The sequence below is a fragment of the Scyliorhinus torazame genome, chromosome 2 (genome assembly GCF_047496885.1).
Source record: "Scyliorhinus torazame isolate Kashiwa2021f chromosome 2, sScyTor2.1, whole genome shotgun sequence".
In the NCBI taxonomy this organism is placed as follows: Eukaryota; Metazoa; Chordata; class Chondrichthyes; order Carcharhiniformes; family Scyliorhinidae; genus Scyliorhinus; species Scyliorhinus torazame.
In genome coordinates, this window is record NC_092708.1 from 159,643,407 (window position 1) to 159,660,709 (window position 17,303).

Genomic DNA, 17,303 nt, shown 5'->3' on the forward strand with positions numbered 1-17,303 from the left:
ATTCCGAATTGCCCTTCAGAAGCTGGTGGCGAGCTGTCTTCTTGAACTGTTGCAGTTCATGTGGTGTAGGTATACACACAGTGTTGGTGGGAGGGAGCTCCAGCATTTGACTCAGTGACAGTGAAGGAACGGCAATATATTTCCAACTCAGGATGGTGAGTGGCTTGTAGAGGAACTTTCAGGTGGTGGTGTTCCCATATATTTGATGCCCTTGTCCTAGACAAGACTTGGTCTCCACAAGCAGTATGGTCACCCTTCCCGATACTATCATGCACAGATGCATCTGCAACAGGCAGATTGGGGAGGATGAGGTCTAGTACGTTTTTCCCTCTTCTGAGTTTCCTCATCACCTACCGCAGACTGAGTCTAGCAACTATGTACTTTTGGATCGGTCAGTTCGGTTGGTAGTGGTGTTACCAAGCCACTCTTGGTGGTGGACAATGAAGGCCCCCACCCAGAGTACATTCTGCACCCCTGCCACCCGCAGTGCTTCCTTCATGTAGAGCACTGATTCATCAGCAGAGGGGAGGACGGCCCCTGGTAATCAGCAGGGGTTTCTTTGTCCATGCTATGAGATCTCATGAGATCAGGGGTCAATGTTGAGGGGCTCCAGGACAACTCCCTCCTAGCCGTATATCACTGTGCTGGGTCTGTCTTGCTGGTGGGACATGATTTACCCAGGGATGGTGATGTCTAAGACATTATCTGTAAGATATGATTGAGAGTTGAAATATGTCAGACTGTTGCTTGAATAGTCTATGAGACAGCTCTCCCTATTTTGGCACAGGCCCCCAGGAGCACTTTGAAAGGGTCGACAGGGCTGGGTTTAGCGTTGTAGTTTCCTGTGCCTTGGTCGATGCTGGGTAGTCTGTCCAGTTTCATTCCTTTTAGACTTTTTAATGGTTTGATACAACTGAATGGCTTTCTCGGCAACTTCAGAGGGAATTTAAGAGTCAACCACATTGCTGTGTCTGGAGTCACATGTAGGCCAGGTCATGCAAGGATGGCAGATTTCCTTCCTTAACGGACATGAGTGAAGCAGATGGGTTTTGTGATCTCCTCCTTTGTTGGATGGCGGGACCCATACCACAGGACAAAGCTGACACAAAAAGTATCACATCACACAAAAATACAGATGACAGAGGAGATTGCAACTACAAAGGTCTTCACTATGGTCATGCTATAAAAACTCCTCATATTTCAGACCGGGTGCATCCAGAAGGACACTGTGGTTTCCGCGCTGGTACAATAGACAGGACCTTTTCCATATGCCAGCTACAAGAGAAGTGTAGGCAATAGGATATACCTCTTGACCTTACTTTCATCGATCTCACCAAACAATTCAACATCAGCAGGGCAAGATTCAAAAGCTCCTCAATATCATCCACCCCTTCCATTTTTTTATTTTTTTATTAATTTGCTTTTATTCAAAATTTCTACAGAATTTTACAAACCACTACAGAACGAAAGCAACAGAAACATAATAATAATAAAGAAAAGAAAAAACGAATTAACTTAACAAAACAAGGTGGGGTATCTGCCCTTTACCAGTGAAATCTATCCACCACCCATACCGTCCCGTTCCCCCCCCCCCCCCCGGTTTGCTGCTGCTGCTGACCTCCACTTAACGTTCCGCAAGAAAGTCAAGGAACGGTTGCCACCGCCTGGAGAACCCCTGCAAGGACCCTCTTAAGGCAAACTTTATCCTTTCCAAACTTAGAAACCTACATGTCACTGACCCAAGTCTCCACACTCGGGGGTTTCGCGTCCCTTCACATTAACAAGAACCGTCTCCGGGTTACCAAGGAGGCAAAGGCCAAGACTCCGGCGTCTTTCGACTCCTGCACTCCTGGATCTTCTGACACCCCAAATATCGCTATCCCCCAGCTCGGTTTTACCCGTGTCCAAGACCTTGGACATAGCCTTTGCAAAGCCTCTCCAAAATTCTGTAAGTGCCGGGCATGCCCAAAACATATGGACATGGTTTGCTGGGCTCCCTGAACACCTCACACACCTGTCCTCCACCCCAAAGAACGTGCTCATTCTCACCACTGTCATATGCACCCGGTGCACCACCTTAAACTGAATCAGGCTAAGCCTGGCACAAGAGGAGGAGGAATTGATCCTGCCCAGGGCGTCTGCCCACAGGCCCTCATCCAGTTCCTCACCCAGCTCCTCCTCCCACTTGCCCTTCAGCTCTTCCACCGAGGCTTCCTCCACCTCCTGTAGTTCCTGGTATATGTCCGATACCTTTCCGTCCCCTACCCACATGCCCGAGACCACCCTGTCCTGTATCCTCCTGGTCGACGAGCAGCGGAAATTCCCCCACCTGCTTCCTCACGAAAGCCCGGACCTGCAGGTACCTAAAGGTATTCCCTGAGGGCAACCCAAATTTCTCTTCCAGCACCCTCAGGTTAGCAAAAGTCCCATCAATAAACAAGTCCCCCATCCTTTTAATACCTGCTCTGTGCCAGCTTAGGAACCCACCATCTATTCTACCTGGAACGAACCTACCGTCTATTCTACCTGGAACAAACCGGTGATTGTTTCGTATCGGGGTCCAGACTGAGGCCCCTACCTTCCCCCTGTGCCGTCCCAACTGATCCCAGATCCTCAATGTCGCCATCGCCACTGGGCTCGTGGTGTACCGTGTCGGCGGGAGCGGCAGCGGTGCCGTTATCAATGCCCCCAGGCTAGTATCCCTGTAAGACGCCGCCTGCAACCGTTTCCACGCCGCCCCCCTCTCCCATTTCCAAATCATGGATATATTCACTGCCCAATAATAGCTGCAGAAGTTTGGCAGCGCCAGCCCACCCCCACCCCGACTGCGCTCGAAGAACAGTCACTTAACAGTCACTTGTTTGCCCACACAAATCCCGTGATAATCCTGTTCACCCACTTGAAGAAGGACTTGGGGATGAGGATCGGAAGGCACTGGAAGATGAACAAGAACCTGGGGAGGACCGTCATCTACACGGACTGCACCCTGCCCGCCAGGGAAAGCGACACCTCTTCCTCCATCTGATCCACCAGCCATGCTAGATTGAGCTTGTGCAGGGCATTCCAACTCTTAGCCACCTGTATGCCCAAATAGCGAAAGCTCCTCTCCACCATCTTAAGTGGTAGCTCTCCCAGTCTCTTTTCCTGGCCCCTCGCATGTATCACAAAAAGCTCGCTTTTCCCGACATTCAACTTATACCCCGAAAAGTCCCCGAAATCTTCAAGGATCTGCATGACCTCCCCCATCCCCTCCACCGGATCCGAAATGTACAAGAGCAGGTCATCCGCACACAGTGAAACCCGATGCTCCCCCACCCCCGAACCAGCCCCCTCCAGTTTCTAGACTCACTCAACGCCATGGCCAGCGGCTCGATTGCCAGGGCAAACAGCAGGGGGGACAGGAGGCACCCCTGCCTCGTTCCTCAATGCAGCCTAACGTATTCCGACCGCAGCTGGTTCGTCGACACACTCACTACAGGGGCCTGATACAACAATTTAACCCACCCTGTGAATTCCTCGCCAAACCCAAATCTGCCGAACACTTCCCACACCCGATCGATGGCTTTCTCCGCGTCCATTGCCACCACCACTTCTGCACCCCTCCTTCCGATGGCATCATGATCACATTCAGGAGCCTCCACACATTCGTGTTCAGCTGCCTGCCCTTGACAAACCGCATCTGGTCCTCATTGATCACTCCCGGGACACAGTCCTCAATTCTGGTGGCCAGGATCTTGACCAGCAGTTTGGCATCTACATTAAGGAGCGATATCAGCCTGTAGGAGCCACATTGCAACGGGTCCTTATCTCGCTTAAGGATGAGCGAGATCAGAGCCTGCAACATCGTCGGGGGAAGGGTTCCCTTTTCCTTAGCCTCGTTGAAGATTCTCAACAATAACGGACCCACCAGCTCTGAGAATTTCCTGTAAAATTCTACGGGATATTCGTCCGGTCCCGGGGCCTTGCCCGACTGCATACCCTCCAGGCCCTTAACCAATTCCTCCATCTCAATCTGTGCCCCCAATCCCTCTACCCGCCCCTCCTCCACCTTAGGAAACCTCAGTTGGTCCAAGAATCGCTTCATCCCCTCCCCCCCCCATCCGGGGGTTCTGACTCATACAGTTTACCATAAAAGTCCTTGAAGACCTCATTGATCCTTGCCGAGCTCAGCACTGTGTTACCCCGCCTGTCCCTAATTCCGCCCAATTTCCCTGGCCACCTCTCTCTTCCGCATTTGATGTGCCAGCATCCTGCTTGTCTTCTCCCCATACTCATACACCGCTCCTTGTACCTTCCTCAACTGAGCCTCAGCCTTCCCGGTGGTAAGCAGGTCAAACTCTGCCTGCAGGCTCCGGTGCTCTTTTAACAACCCCTCCTTGGGGGGATTCCGCATACCTTCTGTCCACCCCAAGTATCTCCCCCACCAACCTCTCCCTCTCCATCCAGGTGGAAGTGTGGGCTTGGGTATGGAGCTCTTTCAAAGAGCCGGTGCAGACTCGATGGGCCAAATGTCCTCCTTCTGCACTGTAAATTCTATGATTCTCCCTGTGGGCCCTGACTGAAATTAGGTCCCCCCTGATAACTACCTTCAGTGCCTCCCAGACCACACTCACTGAAACCTCCCCAGTATCGTTGGTCGCCACATAGCTTTGGATACTCCGCCAAATCTGCCCACAGACCTCCTCATCCGCCAACAGTCCTACGTCCAGCCGCCACAGAGGGTGCTGGCCTCTCTCCTCCCCCAGCCCCAACTCCACCCAATGCGGGGCATGGTCCGAGATCGCAATGACGGAGTACTCTACCCCCTCCATTCTCGGGATTAGCGCCCTACTCACCATGAAAAAGTCAATCCGCGAGTACGCCTTGTGGACGTGGGAGAAGAAAGAAAACTCCTTCACCCTTGGCCTAGCGAATCTCCACGGGTCCACTCCCTTCCCCCCCACTACCAGACTGCTTGACTCCAAATCCGGAATCTTACTCAACATCCGCTTCATGAATTCTGCATAGTCCCAGTTCGAAACATACACATTCACTAACACCACCCGGGCCCCCTGCAGTTTGCCACTCACCATAATATATCTACCCGCTTTATCCGCCACAATACCCCCCGCCTCAAATGCCACCTGCTTGCTCACCAAGATTGCGACCCTCCTGGTCTTCGCATCCAGCCCGGAGTGGAACACCTGCCCCACCCATCCCTTCCTCAGCCTGGTTTGATCCGCGACCTTCAGGGGAGTCTCTTGTAGCATGGCTACGTCTGCTTTTAGCCCCCTTAAGTGCAAAAACACACGGGCCCTCTTGACCGGCCCATTCAGGCCCCTCACGTTCCACGTGATCAGCCTGGTCGGGGGGTTAACTACCCCCTACGACTAGCCATCTCCTTTTTTAGGCCAGCCACGTGCCCACGCCTCCCGCACACTCCCACCTCCCAGCCGGAGGCTCCCCGTCCCGACTCTCCCCTTTACTCTGAAAATTAATTCCCCTCCAGTCAGCAAAGCAGCATCCCAGCATCTGCCCCCCCCCCCCCCCCCAGCCCAGAACCTCGAGGGCCCAGGGCAAAGGGGGCAACGAAAACAAAAGAGAACATGGGGGAAAAAAACAACATAACACCGCCCCCCCCTGCATGCCCCAACAATATACTGCAGTCCATTAGTTCAAGTCCAGCTTCTCGTTCTTTATAAAAGTCCAAGCCTCATCCGGCGAGTCAAAATAGTGGTGCCGGTCCTGATATGTAACCCACAGCCTTGCCGGTTGTAACAGCCCGAACTACACCCCTTTGTTGTGGAGCACCGCCTTGGCCCGGTTGAATCCCGCATGCCTCTTGGCCAGCTCTGCACCCCAGTCCTGGTAAACACGGATCGCACAGTTCTCCCACCTGCTACTTCGCTCCTTCTTCGCCCATCACAGGACACACTCCTTATCAATGAAGCGGTGGAATCTTACCACCATAGCACTCAGCGGCTCGTTCGCCCTAGGCCTCCTTGCCAGGATTCTGCGTGCCCCATCCAGCTCCAGGGGTCGCGGGAAAGCCCCCGCACCCATCAGCGTTCCCAGCATCGTGGTCACATACGCCATCTTGTTTTTTTGCGCCCGTTCTCCTCTTTTCTCCAAAGCCGCTTTTTTGATTGCCCCACTCCTGGTCCACCCCATACAGCGCTGGGGGACCCTCACTATTCCGTTCCCACACCGGGAATCGCCGTCCAAGTGCCACTGGAGCTCCGTAAAAGGGCCCAAAAGTCCATTCTCGGCGGGAGCTGCTGACCGCGCTACCTACCTAGGCATAGCCGCAACCGGAACGGGCCATCCACCCCTTTCATGACAACATGCACTGTACTGCACAGTTTGACTTGACAACTTCTGACAGTTTCAGGGTAAAGAATGAAGTAGGATAGGATGTGTCCTAACCTCCACTTTGGTATTTTCTTCTTCATGCTCCTAACCTTGGCCCTCTCTGCAGATATGGGAGCAGTTGACCTACATACTTGTTCAGAGGCCAAGGACAACAAAGTATCCAGATTGAAAGTGTAGCAGATCTTGAACAGAGAACTCCTGTCCTCTGATGATATTACGCTAGTCACTCACACAGAAACTCAGCTACAAAGACTCATTGATAATCTCACCCATGCCTGTAACTTGTTCTCCCTTACTAAATATATGCATCAAGAAATCCATGGCTGTGAGATAGGGTGTCATATCCCTGCCCTTGCTCACATTAAATGATTCCCCGCTAGAAGTGGTGAGCAAATCCTGCTCTATTGGATCCATGGCACCAGAAAATCTGTCTTTAGATGCAGAACCTGACACACGCATAGGAAAAGCAATTACCACGCTTGGCCAACTCGTGAAACATGCATGAAAAAACTCTTGACACCAAGATACTGGTTTAGGAGTAATGTGTGTTGTGTTCTGTGATCTTGTCTTGCAATGATTCTAAAAAATTGCTGGTGACTTAGCCAGAACAATGATTTATTAATGTACACGTGGTAAGGTAATCAGAATTTTATACAGGCCAAGTTATTTATGAGTTACTTTAGACTCTCCTGGAACTACCCTTATGCGCGACTGTCCTCATGTTCGCCTTACAACTTTCTGTTGGTCGCCGGATGTCACCTGACTGATGTCTGACACCGCCTGCTGGTGGGTGGTCACACTGCTGATTACATATATTATCTACAGGCATATCACCACAATGTGTTTTCTGCACCTTGTTATATGGCTGTGAAACAAGGACAACATACATCTGTCAAGAAAGAAAGTTCAACAACTTTCATCTTTGTTGCTCACAGCTCATTCTGGGCAACTCGGTAGCCTGGTGGATAGCACAATTGCTTAACAGCTTCAGGGTCCCAGGTTCTATTCTGGCTTGGGTCACTGTCTGTGCGGAGTCTGCACATCCTCCCCGTGTGTGCGTGGGTTTCCTCCGGGTGCTCCGGTTTCCTCTCACAGTCCAAAGATGTGCGGGTTAGGTGGATTGGCCATGATAAATTGTCCTTAGTGTCCAAAATTGCCCTTAGTGTTGGGTGGGGTTACTGGGTTATGGGGATAGGGTGGCGGTGTTGACCTTGGGTAGGGTGCTCTTTCCAAGAGCCGATGCAGACTCGATGGGCTGAATGGCCTCCTTCTGCTCTGTAAAATTCTATGATAAAAAACTCATAGAAGAACAAAATCACGACTGTGGCAGTCCTCTCAAAGACAAATCTCCTAAGGATGTTGACACACGTCAAGGAGAGGTGACTTTGTCAAAGAGGAGACGTTGGAGCGACAGAGGGTAATAGATGAGATGTTGGAGGTAGGTAGGAGTTATGCAGAAGAGGGGACCCAGCGAAGCTGGAAAATGAAAAAGGAACTACAGACGAGCTTCGACCGACTGTCTATCAGGAAGGCGGTGCACCAACTGAGACGAGCAAGGGGTGCAGTTTATGAACATGGAGAGAAGTATGTTAGGTCAGCTCTGGAGGGAAGCAGCGACAAGAGGAATTCTTCAGGTGAGGGATAGGGCAGGGAAGTTGGTGGTGGCTCCGGAGCGGATTAACAAGGTTTTTGAGGAGTTTTATGAGAGGTTGTACAGGTCAGAACCACCTGGGGGAGATCGTGAGATGCAGGAATTTCTAGATGGGTTAGAGTACCCAAGGCTAGGGGAGGGGGATAGGGCTACATTAGAAGGAGCAATAGTGGAGCAGGAGATAAAGGAAGCGATAGGGAGGATGCAGGGTGGCAGGGCCGGATGGGTTTCCGGTGGAATATTATTAAAAATTCAAGGATAAGCTGGCGCCCCTGATGGTAGGGATGTTTGAAGAGGCGATAGAGAAGAGGGCGTTGCCACAAACCTTGGGGCAGGCATCGATTTCACTGTTGCTAAAAAAAGATAAGGATCCGACGGAGTGTGGGTCGTTTAGGCCCATATCACTTCTGAATGTGGACGCAAAAGTATTGGCGAAGGTACTGATGGGTAGGCTGGAGGAGTGCCTCGCGAGTTAATAGGTGAAAATCAGACGGGGTTCGTGAGAGGGAGGCAGCTCTTTTCGAACATTAGGAGGGTTTTGAACATCGTTATGGCACCGGCAGAGGGGAAGGAAACAGGTGGTTGTGGCATTGGACGCCGAGAAGGCGTTTGACCGGGTAGAATGGGGGTACTTGATGGCAGTTCTGGAACGGTTTGGAATTGGACCAAGATTTGTGAACTGGGTAAAGCTACTATATAAGGAGCCGAAGGCGAGTGTCCGCACAAACAACATCAGCTCAAGATACTTTTCTCTCCACCGTGGGACGAGGCAGGGATGTCCTATGTCCCCCCTGCTGTTTGCACTCGCGATTGAGCCGTTGGTCATCTCATTAAGAGGTTCGGGAGCATGGGGTGTCCTTATATGCCGACGACTTGCTATTGTGTGTGTCGGAACCAAGTGTGTCGACAGGGGGATTATTGGAGCTACTGCGAGTATTTGGGTCTTTCTCGGGGTACAAGCTGAATCTAGACAAGAGTGACATTTTGTGGTGTCTTGGCCGGGGGGTGGGGGGCTGCCATTCCGTCGGACAGGGACTCACTTTAGATATCTGGGGGTGCAGGTTGCCCGGGAGTGGGGGAGGCTTCACAGATACAGCATCTCTAGTTTGGTGGGGAGAGTGAAAGCCAATCTGGCAAGGTGGGATGAGTCTCCCTCGGTCACTGGCGGGTCGGGTACAGGCGGTTAAAATGAACGTGTTGCCACGATTTCTGTTTATTTTTCAATGCCTACCGATTTGGATTACCTCGTTCATATGGGGAGGGAAGGTGGCCAGAGTGAGAAAGGTGCTGCTATAGAGGAGAAGGCAGGCAGGGGGTTTGGGTCTTCCGAATCTGATGTATTCTTACTGGACGGCGAATGTGGAGAAGGTGCGGAGCTGGGTCAGAGGGGTTGATTCCCAGTGGGTCAGAACGGAGGAGAGTTTGTGCAGGGGGTCGGGACTGAAAGCACTGCCAACAGCACCGCTGCTGATAGCTCCGGGGAAATACTCAGGGAGTCCGGTAATAATAGCTTCATTGAAAATCTGGAGGCAGTTCGCCAACACTTCGGGTTGGGGGCAGAGTCAAGGGAAATGCTGATTTGGGGGACCCACAAATCTGAGCCAGGGAGGTGGGATGGAAGTTTTCAGAAATGGGAAGAGAAGGGGATTAAGACGCTAAAAGATTTGTTTCTTAGAGGTCGGTTTGCAGGGTTGAAGGAGCTGGAAGCGAAGTATGGGCTGGAGCAGGGAGAAATGTTTAGATACATGCAGGTTCGAGATTTTGCCAGAAAGGAGATACAGAGCTTCCCGGAGGAACCGGCCTCCACATTGCTGGAGGAGCTGCTGACAAGGGGACTGGAGAAGGGGGTAGTGTCAGCAGTGTACGGAGCTATTTTGGAAGAGAGTAAGGCATCACTGGAAGGGATCAAAGTAAAGTGGGAGGAAGAGTGGGGAGAGGTTATAGAGGAGAAGGTCTGGTGTGAGGTGCTCCGGAGAGTAAAAGCCTCCACATCGTGCGCGAGGTTGGGGCTGATACAGCTGAAGGTGGTATACAGAGCACACCTCACGAGGGCAAGGATGAGCCAATTCTTTGAAGGAGTGGGAGATGTGTGTGAGCGTTGCAGGGGGGGCCCGCTTATCACGGTCACTTGTTTTGGTCCTGTCCAAAGCTAGAGGATTACTGGAAGGAGGTTTTTAGGGTAATTTCCAAGGTGGTGCATGTGAAACTGGACCCGGGTGCCTGGGAGGCCATATTCGGGGTGTCGGACCAGCCAGGGTTGGAAACGGGTGCGGAGGCAGATATCGTAGCCTTCGCCTCGTTGATCACCCGAAGGCGGATCCTGTTGGGATGGAGAGCAGCCTCTCCACCTTGTGCCCCTTGACTCTTGAGAAGATTAAGTTTGAACTGAGGGGAAGGACGGAGGGGTTCTACAAGTCATGGGCATTATTCATTATGCACTTTCAAGAACTGGATAACATCGAACATTAGTTGGGGGGGGGGGGCTGTGTTTATTAAAGGTGATTATGGGTAATCCCGGATTCCTTTTTGACATTTGGTTATGTAAATATGTGGGCTAATGTTTGGGGGTTGGTGGGAGGATGGGATCATTGTTATTGTTATGGGGATTGACATACTTGTTGCTGATTATAGGTTATTGTTGGTGGGTGTAAATTTGGGAGAAAATGTGAAAAAGGAGACTAAAAATATATATATATATATATATATATATTTTTTTTTTTTTTTTTTTTTAAAGTACAGGTGACTTTGCTTGCTCTCGGACACATTCGCAGAAGGGAAGATGGAAGCATAACCAAGGATTTTCTGAATGGTGAATTGTTCCAGCAATCAGACAGCCAAAACTCCACTTCAAGGGTGTTTGCAAGGCCCAAAACATCCTATTTTACACTTAGGAGATACAAGCCAACAACAGAGTGAAATGGCGAGATCACCTATGGGGCAGCGTTCGCCACATGATGATCATTGGCAAAAGATGCCAACACTGAAAACAACAATCCGCAGTGACACCCGATAGCCACTTCATTTGTGGAATTTGTGGCAGAACCTGCCTCTCATGGATAGATCTCTTCAGCCATCAGCAAAAAGTGCAACATATGAAGCTATCCTATCCCTAATGGATTTCCTGCAGCACTATTATCTGACATAAATGGAAAGGTGCTGACGACAATGTAACCAATAATAGCAACTGGCTGCACTGATGATACTTGAGTGTGTTTTGCCTTTCTTTCTATTGTTAAGTCCCTAAGACATGAATGAGATAATGAATTGTTTAACCCATATTTTACTTTTTGGTTGATTTAAAAAATGGAATTTGCTGAACCAAACGATAGCTGCTGCAGGTCATTTAATTCACAAGTTTACATTCATAGATACATAGACGATAAGAGCAGGAGGAGGCCTTTTGGCCCTTCGAGCATGCTCCGCCATTTATCACGATCATGACTGATCATCCAACTGAATAGCCTAATCCCGCTTTCTCCCCATAGCCTTTGATCCCATTCGCCCCAAGTGCTATATCCAGCCGCCTCTTGAATATATTCAATGTTTTAGCATCAACTACTTCCTGTGGTAATGAATTCCACAGGCTCACCACTCTCTGGGTGAAAAAATGTCTCCTCATCTCTGTCCGAAATGAATCCTCAGACTGTGACCCCTGGTTCTTGACACACCCATCATTGGTAACAGCTTTCCTGCATCTACCCTGTCTAGTCCTGACATTCTAAGTCTCTATGAGATCCCCCCCTCATTCTTCTGAACTCCAGCGAGAACAATCCTAACCCAGTCAATCTCTCCTCATATGACAGTCCCGCTATCCCTGGAATCAGTCTGGTAAACCTTCGCTGCACTCCCTCGAGAGTAAGAACATCCTTCCTCAGAAAAGGAGACCAAAATTGCACACAATATTCTAGGTGTGGCCTCACCAAGGCCCTGTATAATTGCAGCAACACATCCAACTTCTGTACTCAAAACCTCTCGCAATGAAGGCCAACATACTATTAGCTTTCTTTACCGCCTGCTGCACCTGCATGCTTACCTTCAGCTTCTGGTGCACAAGGACATCCAGGTCTCGCTGCACACTCCCCTCTCTCAATTTATAACCATTCAGGTAGTAATCTGCCTTCCTGTTTTTGTTTCCAAAGTGAATAACCTCACACCTATCCAAATTATACTGCAGCTGCCATTGATTTGCCCACTCGCCCAACCTGTCCGGATCATGCTGTAGGATCTCTGCATCCTCACCATATTCACCCTCCCACCCAACTTGGTGTCATCTGCAAACTTTGAGATGTTACATTTTGTTCCCCTAGCCAAATCATTAACATATATTGTGAATAGCTGGGGTCCCAGCACTGTTCTCTGTGGCACCCCACAATCTGAAAAGGACCCATTAATTCCTACTCTTGTTTCCTCTCTGCCAACCAGTTTTCTATCCATTTCTGGAAATTTCCAACAGCAGTTACAGGACAAAAAAAATCAACCCTCATCCTGGTCGGATTTCGCACCTCTCATTGTAATGTGTCCTCATAAACAACAGAATTATGAACCAGAAAACAACCCGTCTCCCCAGCCTGACTAATGGATTTTGACCTGAGGCATAGAAACTGCCCATTAGCCTGCAACTGGCTGTCATGTGAGAGTACCTTTAAGGAATGGATGTTTAAGCAATGTACCTTTAAGAAATGGAGCTGATCATATTACGGAAGTGATGTCAGAGGGTGGGGGGAGCTGAGCTCACTTCTGCTTTTGGTTTCAGTTTGAGAAGGCAGCTGTGTGTCTTGCTGTGAGCTAGAGGAAGAAACACAGAGCTGGTCTGTTGATGTCTGCAAATCCAAATCCAAAGACTATAAATATATTGATTGTAACCTCATGTCTGTTTTTGAAGGTTTGAAGTCTTTTGGATGTTTAAAGGAATAGTTTGAAGGATTATTTAGTGTTGTAGTCTTTTGGGGTTATCTTTGAAGTAATGGGTGTTAAGATATTCAATGTTTGTTTTTAAAAGGTTAACTTGAGTTCATAGAAGAAACATTGTTTTATTTTAAAAACCATTTGTCCATAATTTCTGTATCACACCTGAAGAGTACGCCGTGTGCTTCCCACACCACAATCTATTAAAAGTTGTGGGTCGGTTGAACTCCATGGAACACTTTGGGGTTCTGTAAACCTGGACCCATAACACTGATGCACTAATGGGCAATTTCACATGGCCCAAGCTCCTGGAAAGTTTTAATATTACATTTCTAGACTGTCAAGTCAGTCTGCCGTTTAACCTGCAAATGCCACAGCAGGTCTCCAGGCTGTCAAACACCCTACATCAAATGTGAAGCTTCCTTGAAACCCGTTTCTCTGCAAGATTCCGGTCATAGTCTGCCAAGCAGACCAAGTCTCTGTAGACCAATCTTATCTTGCTGTATCACCATGAACTTTAAAGAAATTCTGCAGCTCCTGCTCCAGCTAGCTGAAGCGACCCGAATTGTAACTCTTCCACGAAGGAACCCAATGAACTCTGGCAATCAGATGAACTGATATCGATATCTGTCGTTCGTTTTCTTTGTAAGTTATCCATAGTTGCAAAAACGCCTCTTTCCTATGTCCCTATTGTGTGCATGTTACGACCATTCTCCAGGTTTGAATGTGTGAATAAACAATTCTTCTGATTTATCTCTAAAGGGAGTTTGCTGCGAGTCACTTTACAAATTTACCTCTCAAACCAAAGGTTTGGGGAAACACGCCACAGCCTATTTCAAAAATACACCTCTCTGTTTATGGACAGAAGGCAAGAAAATAGATTTCAGGATTCCTCTCTCCCCTATCTGTAACTACATTCATATAATAATAACTTGCCAGTAATTGGTCTTTCTTTATACTTACCAAACTATGCAGAGGTGATCTGTAGAAAGCCATGCCTTTGGGACAGCTGATGTCTATGAAATAAAAAGCACAGTCAGGTTATTCAGTATATCTTTGTAGTCTTTATCAAGTGCCTGTCTAAAACTGCAGCATTACTCACTATTCCCCCACCAAGAAATACTCAACGTTTGTTTGGTACAGTCTCCTGATCTCACAGCAGAGCTCAAGAAATTGCCTTGTGGAAAACTGAAAAGCATCTATAATGTGGCCTTCTAGTAATAGTGAGCAACAGGTTGAAGGCAAAGAGCAGCTTAATTACTCTCAGGTAAAACTAGCAGTAAACCATTCTCTTCACAAAACACCTTACTGGCAGCCAACAATGTGATTGAGATGCACATTATTTTTCGGTTGTTGCACCAAATCAATGATAAGAGATATTTTATTTATAATGTACTGAAACTCCCATGGTCAATATGGTAGCTGTATGGGCAAGGAAATAAATTGAAATGGGAAGGAATATAATGACCCTATTACTGTAGTCTCCCTCCAAGTCCCCAGTACAAACAATATTTTTATACAAGTCTGAGAAAGTAACAGTGGCCAAAAATTTGCTTTAACTATATAGACCCAGAACAGCTTAGACATTTTCTAGATTTTTCAGCATCCTTCCATAAAATAGTGTGAAATAGAAAGATTACTTAGTTTCAAATGGAAAATTGCTTTGCAGAAACCCTTTCCGAAACACAAACAGTTTTTGTATTTGCAGTCTAGATACTTTCATATAACAAAAAAGTCAAACTGCGAGCAGACCGATTTCTCTCCACAGGTGAAAAAAATCCTGGCATGCAGAAAGAGGTGTAACATGTCCGAGAGGCTTCTAAGAAAGTTGCGTACCCCAGTCAGTGTAATGGAACTCCTGACTTGTGACAAAACCTCATGCTTGCCATTTAGAATGTGCAAGCCATCACATACTTTCTCAGTCGCCAGATGTTAAAATACAATTCTGTCCAGTCAGATAACCAAATTTCCACTTGATACGGTTGAACTATTTAAAGTATTGTCAAATCAAGCTACTTTTTCAATTCCATTTTCAAGATATTCTTTTTCAATTCCATTTTTATTGATGCCCTAATTTCTGCCTCAATATCCATTGAGGCACGCCACATTCTAATTACCCTCTTTACAAAAAGAATTTTTCTGACAATAAATCCGAAATAGGATTCAACAATATTAGGCCAGTCAACCTAAAAATGTCCTCACTAATATCTGGAGACTGGTACCTAATTTAATAGCGTTTTCCCATAGACAATTCAAACAAACTCACAGTCACACCTGTGAACCAAAATCCCAGACTCCTCAATCACCATCCTTGGTATTCACCAGCTATCCACAGGCTAAACATATACACCTGAAATCATGGGTAGGAGTAATCAACACTGACTCTGAACCCCATGGAAATATCATGGTTTTAGGTCTAAACAAACCAAGGAAGCTTTCTGCTGATTATTACCCACCTTCACCCCAAACTGATGAATCAGTCCATCACCAACACATGGAGGGAGCACAGGAGGAATCAAGGCTATTAAGAAAGGTGCAATATATTCAGCAGCGAGTATGGCTTGTTTGTGCCACTCCTGATCGAGCTGGCCGAGTCCAGGCTGCTAGATTGACCCCAAGTTAACTGGTGAGGAAACAATAGGAAGGAATCTACTGCTTAAATACGCCTTCACTAACCTGTCTGCTACTAACTCTACTGTCCACAATTGGTAGGAATGACTGGGGGCAGCATGGTGGCGCAGTGGTTAGCATTGCTGCCTCACGGCGCCGAGGTCCGAGGTTTGATCCCGGCTCTGGGTCACTGTCCGTGTGGAGTTTGCACATTCTTCCAATGTCTGCTTGGGTTTCACCCTCACAACCCAAAGATGTGCAGGCTAGGTGGATTGGCCAGGGTAAATTGCCCCTTAATTGGAAAAAATTAATTAGGTACTCTAAATTTTTTTTTATAAAAAGGACCGACTGGCATACAGATTTTGTAAAGGACAGAATTTAATGGAACTAATGCAAGTTCAACCCATCGATTGAGGGAAAAGCTCAATCAGATTAAATGCCTGCTAGGCACACTGGCCAGCGTCAGGTTTCCCCCAGGATTCAGGCAGAAATCCTGCCCACCGGGACTGCCAGCTCGTCAGTCTCTCCATCACTGTGACTGGAGGGGCCTAGGATCGCCAAGGGTGAGATGGCGGTCATGGCAGTAGGAGGCAGGGATGTTGCAGGCAAAGTGGGGATGGGGTGGCTTTCAATGGCCAGCTCCCTCAAGTGATACTGAATGAAAGAGGACCCTGCCTCCCCTTCCCGCCATAAGCATGGGAATGCCACACCACTCGCATATAATCCCTGAGCCACCACTAATTCTGCTGGGCTCAGAGATAATTGGTGTCAGCTGGCTCAATAACGAGTAACTGGCAAACCACCTCAAGTTGGTTGCATCTGGTCCCACCTCCAAATTAAGCATGGGAGGTTTTCACGCTGGAAGAGATTGATGCACAGCATCTCCCGCAATTCAACCCAGCTGTCTTGTTAACCGCTACGATGGGCTACATTAAATCCAGCCCAAAGTCTGATCTTCACAATGAAGACACTCTCTAATACGTATTGTGACACAACTGCTATGCTAAGTGGACAGGCTATGGTCAGATATAGAAGCCCAAAACTGAAGATGGATGAGTCATTGTGGATCATCAACAGCAGCATATTTCCTCGGATTCAAAGAATCATACAACATGAGGTGGTTAATTGGCCAATTGTGCTATCTTTGAAAAAGCTGATCAATTATTCCCACTTTCCATCTCTTTTTCTACAATCCTGAAAATCTTTCCTTTTTAAGCAGAGATGTGATTCCTTTTAGAAAGCTATCTCTGAATTTGCTTCCTCGAACCCTTTCAGGAAGTGGATCTCGATCACAATTCACTTCATTAAAACATTTCTCCTCATCTATCCCCCTTTTTGTCAACTTTCTTGAATCTGCTCCCTTTAGTAATTTCACCCTTATAACTTCCTATGCCCAATGGAGAATTTCTCCAGTCCATCAGCACAAGAGTAAGGATGTTATGCTTCATTTATATGGGGCATTGATGAAACCACATCTCGAATATGGTGTGCAGTTTTGGTCTCCTTATTTAAGGAAGGTTGTAAATGCATTGGAGGCAGTTTACTAAATTGATACCTGGAATGAGTGGGCTGTATTATGAGGAAAGCTTAGACAGATTGGGCTCATTACCACTGGGGTTTAGAAGAGCAAAGATGGACTTCCGGTGACGGGGATGTGCCAAGTAGTTGCACATCAGGTGGCTCTCCTCCCAGGATACAGCAAAATAGGCACTTTGGCCAAATTTAGCCCCAAAACTCAGACTCATTCAGCTCCTCAATTAAAAAGGCAAAGAAGAAGGAAGGATAA

At 48.0% G+C, this 17,303-nt stretch overlaps 1 protein-coding gene across 2 annotated transcripts in view; it reads right to left on the reverse strand.

Annotated features, from left to right (window-relative positions):
• pgap1 (post-GPI attachment to proteins inositol deacylase 1) overlaps positions 1-17,303 on the reverse strand; it is a 263,763-nt gene that overhangs the window by 189,614 nt on the left and 56,846 nt on the right. For both annotated transcript variants that reach the window (XM_072478690.1, XM_072478698.1), the window contains exon 6: positions 13,871-13,923. In XM_072478690.1, the coding sequence (XP_072334791.1) occupies positions 13,871-13,923 (53 nt within the window). The remainder of the gene's footprint in view (positions 1-13,870; positions 13,924-17,303) is intronic.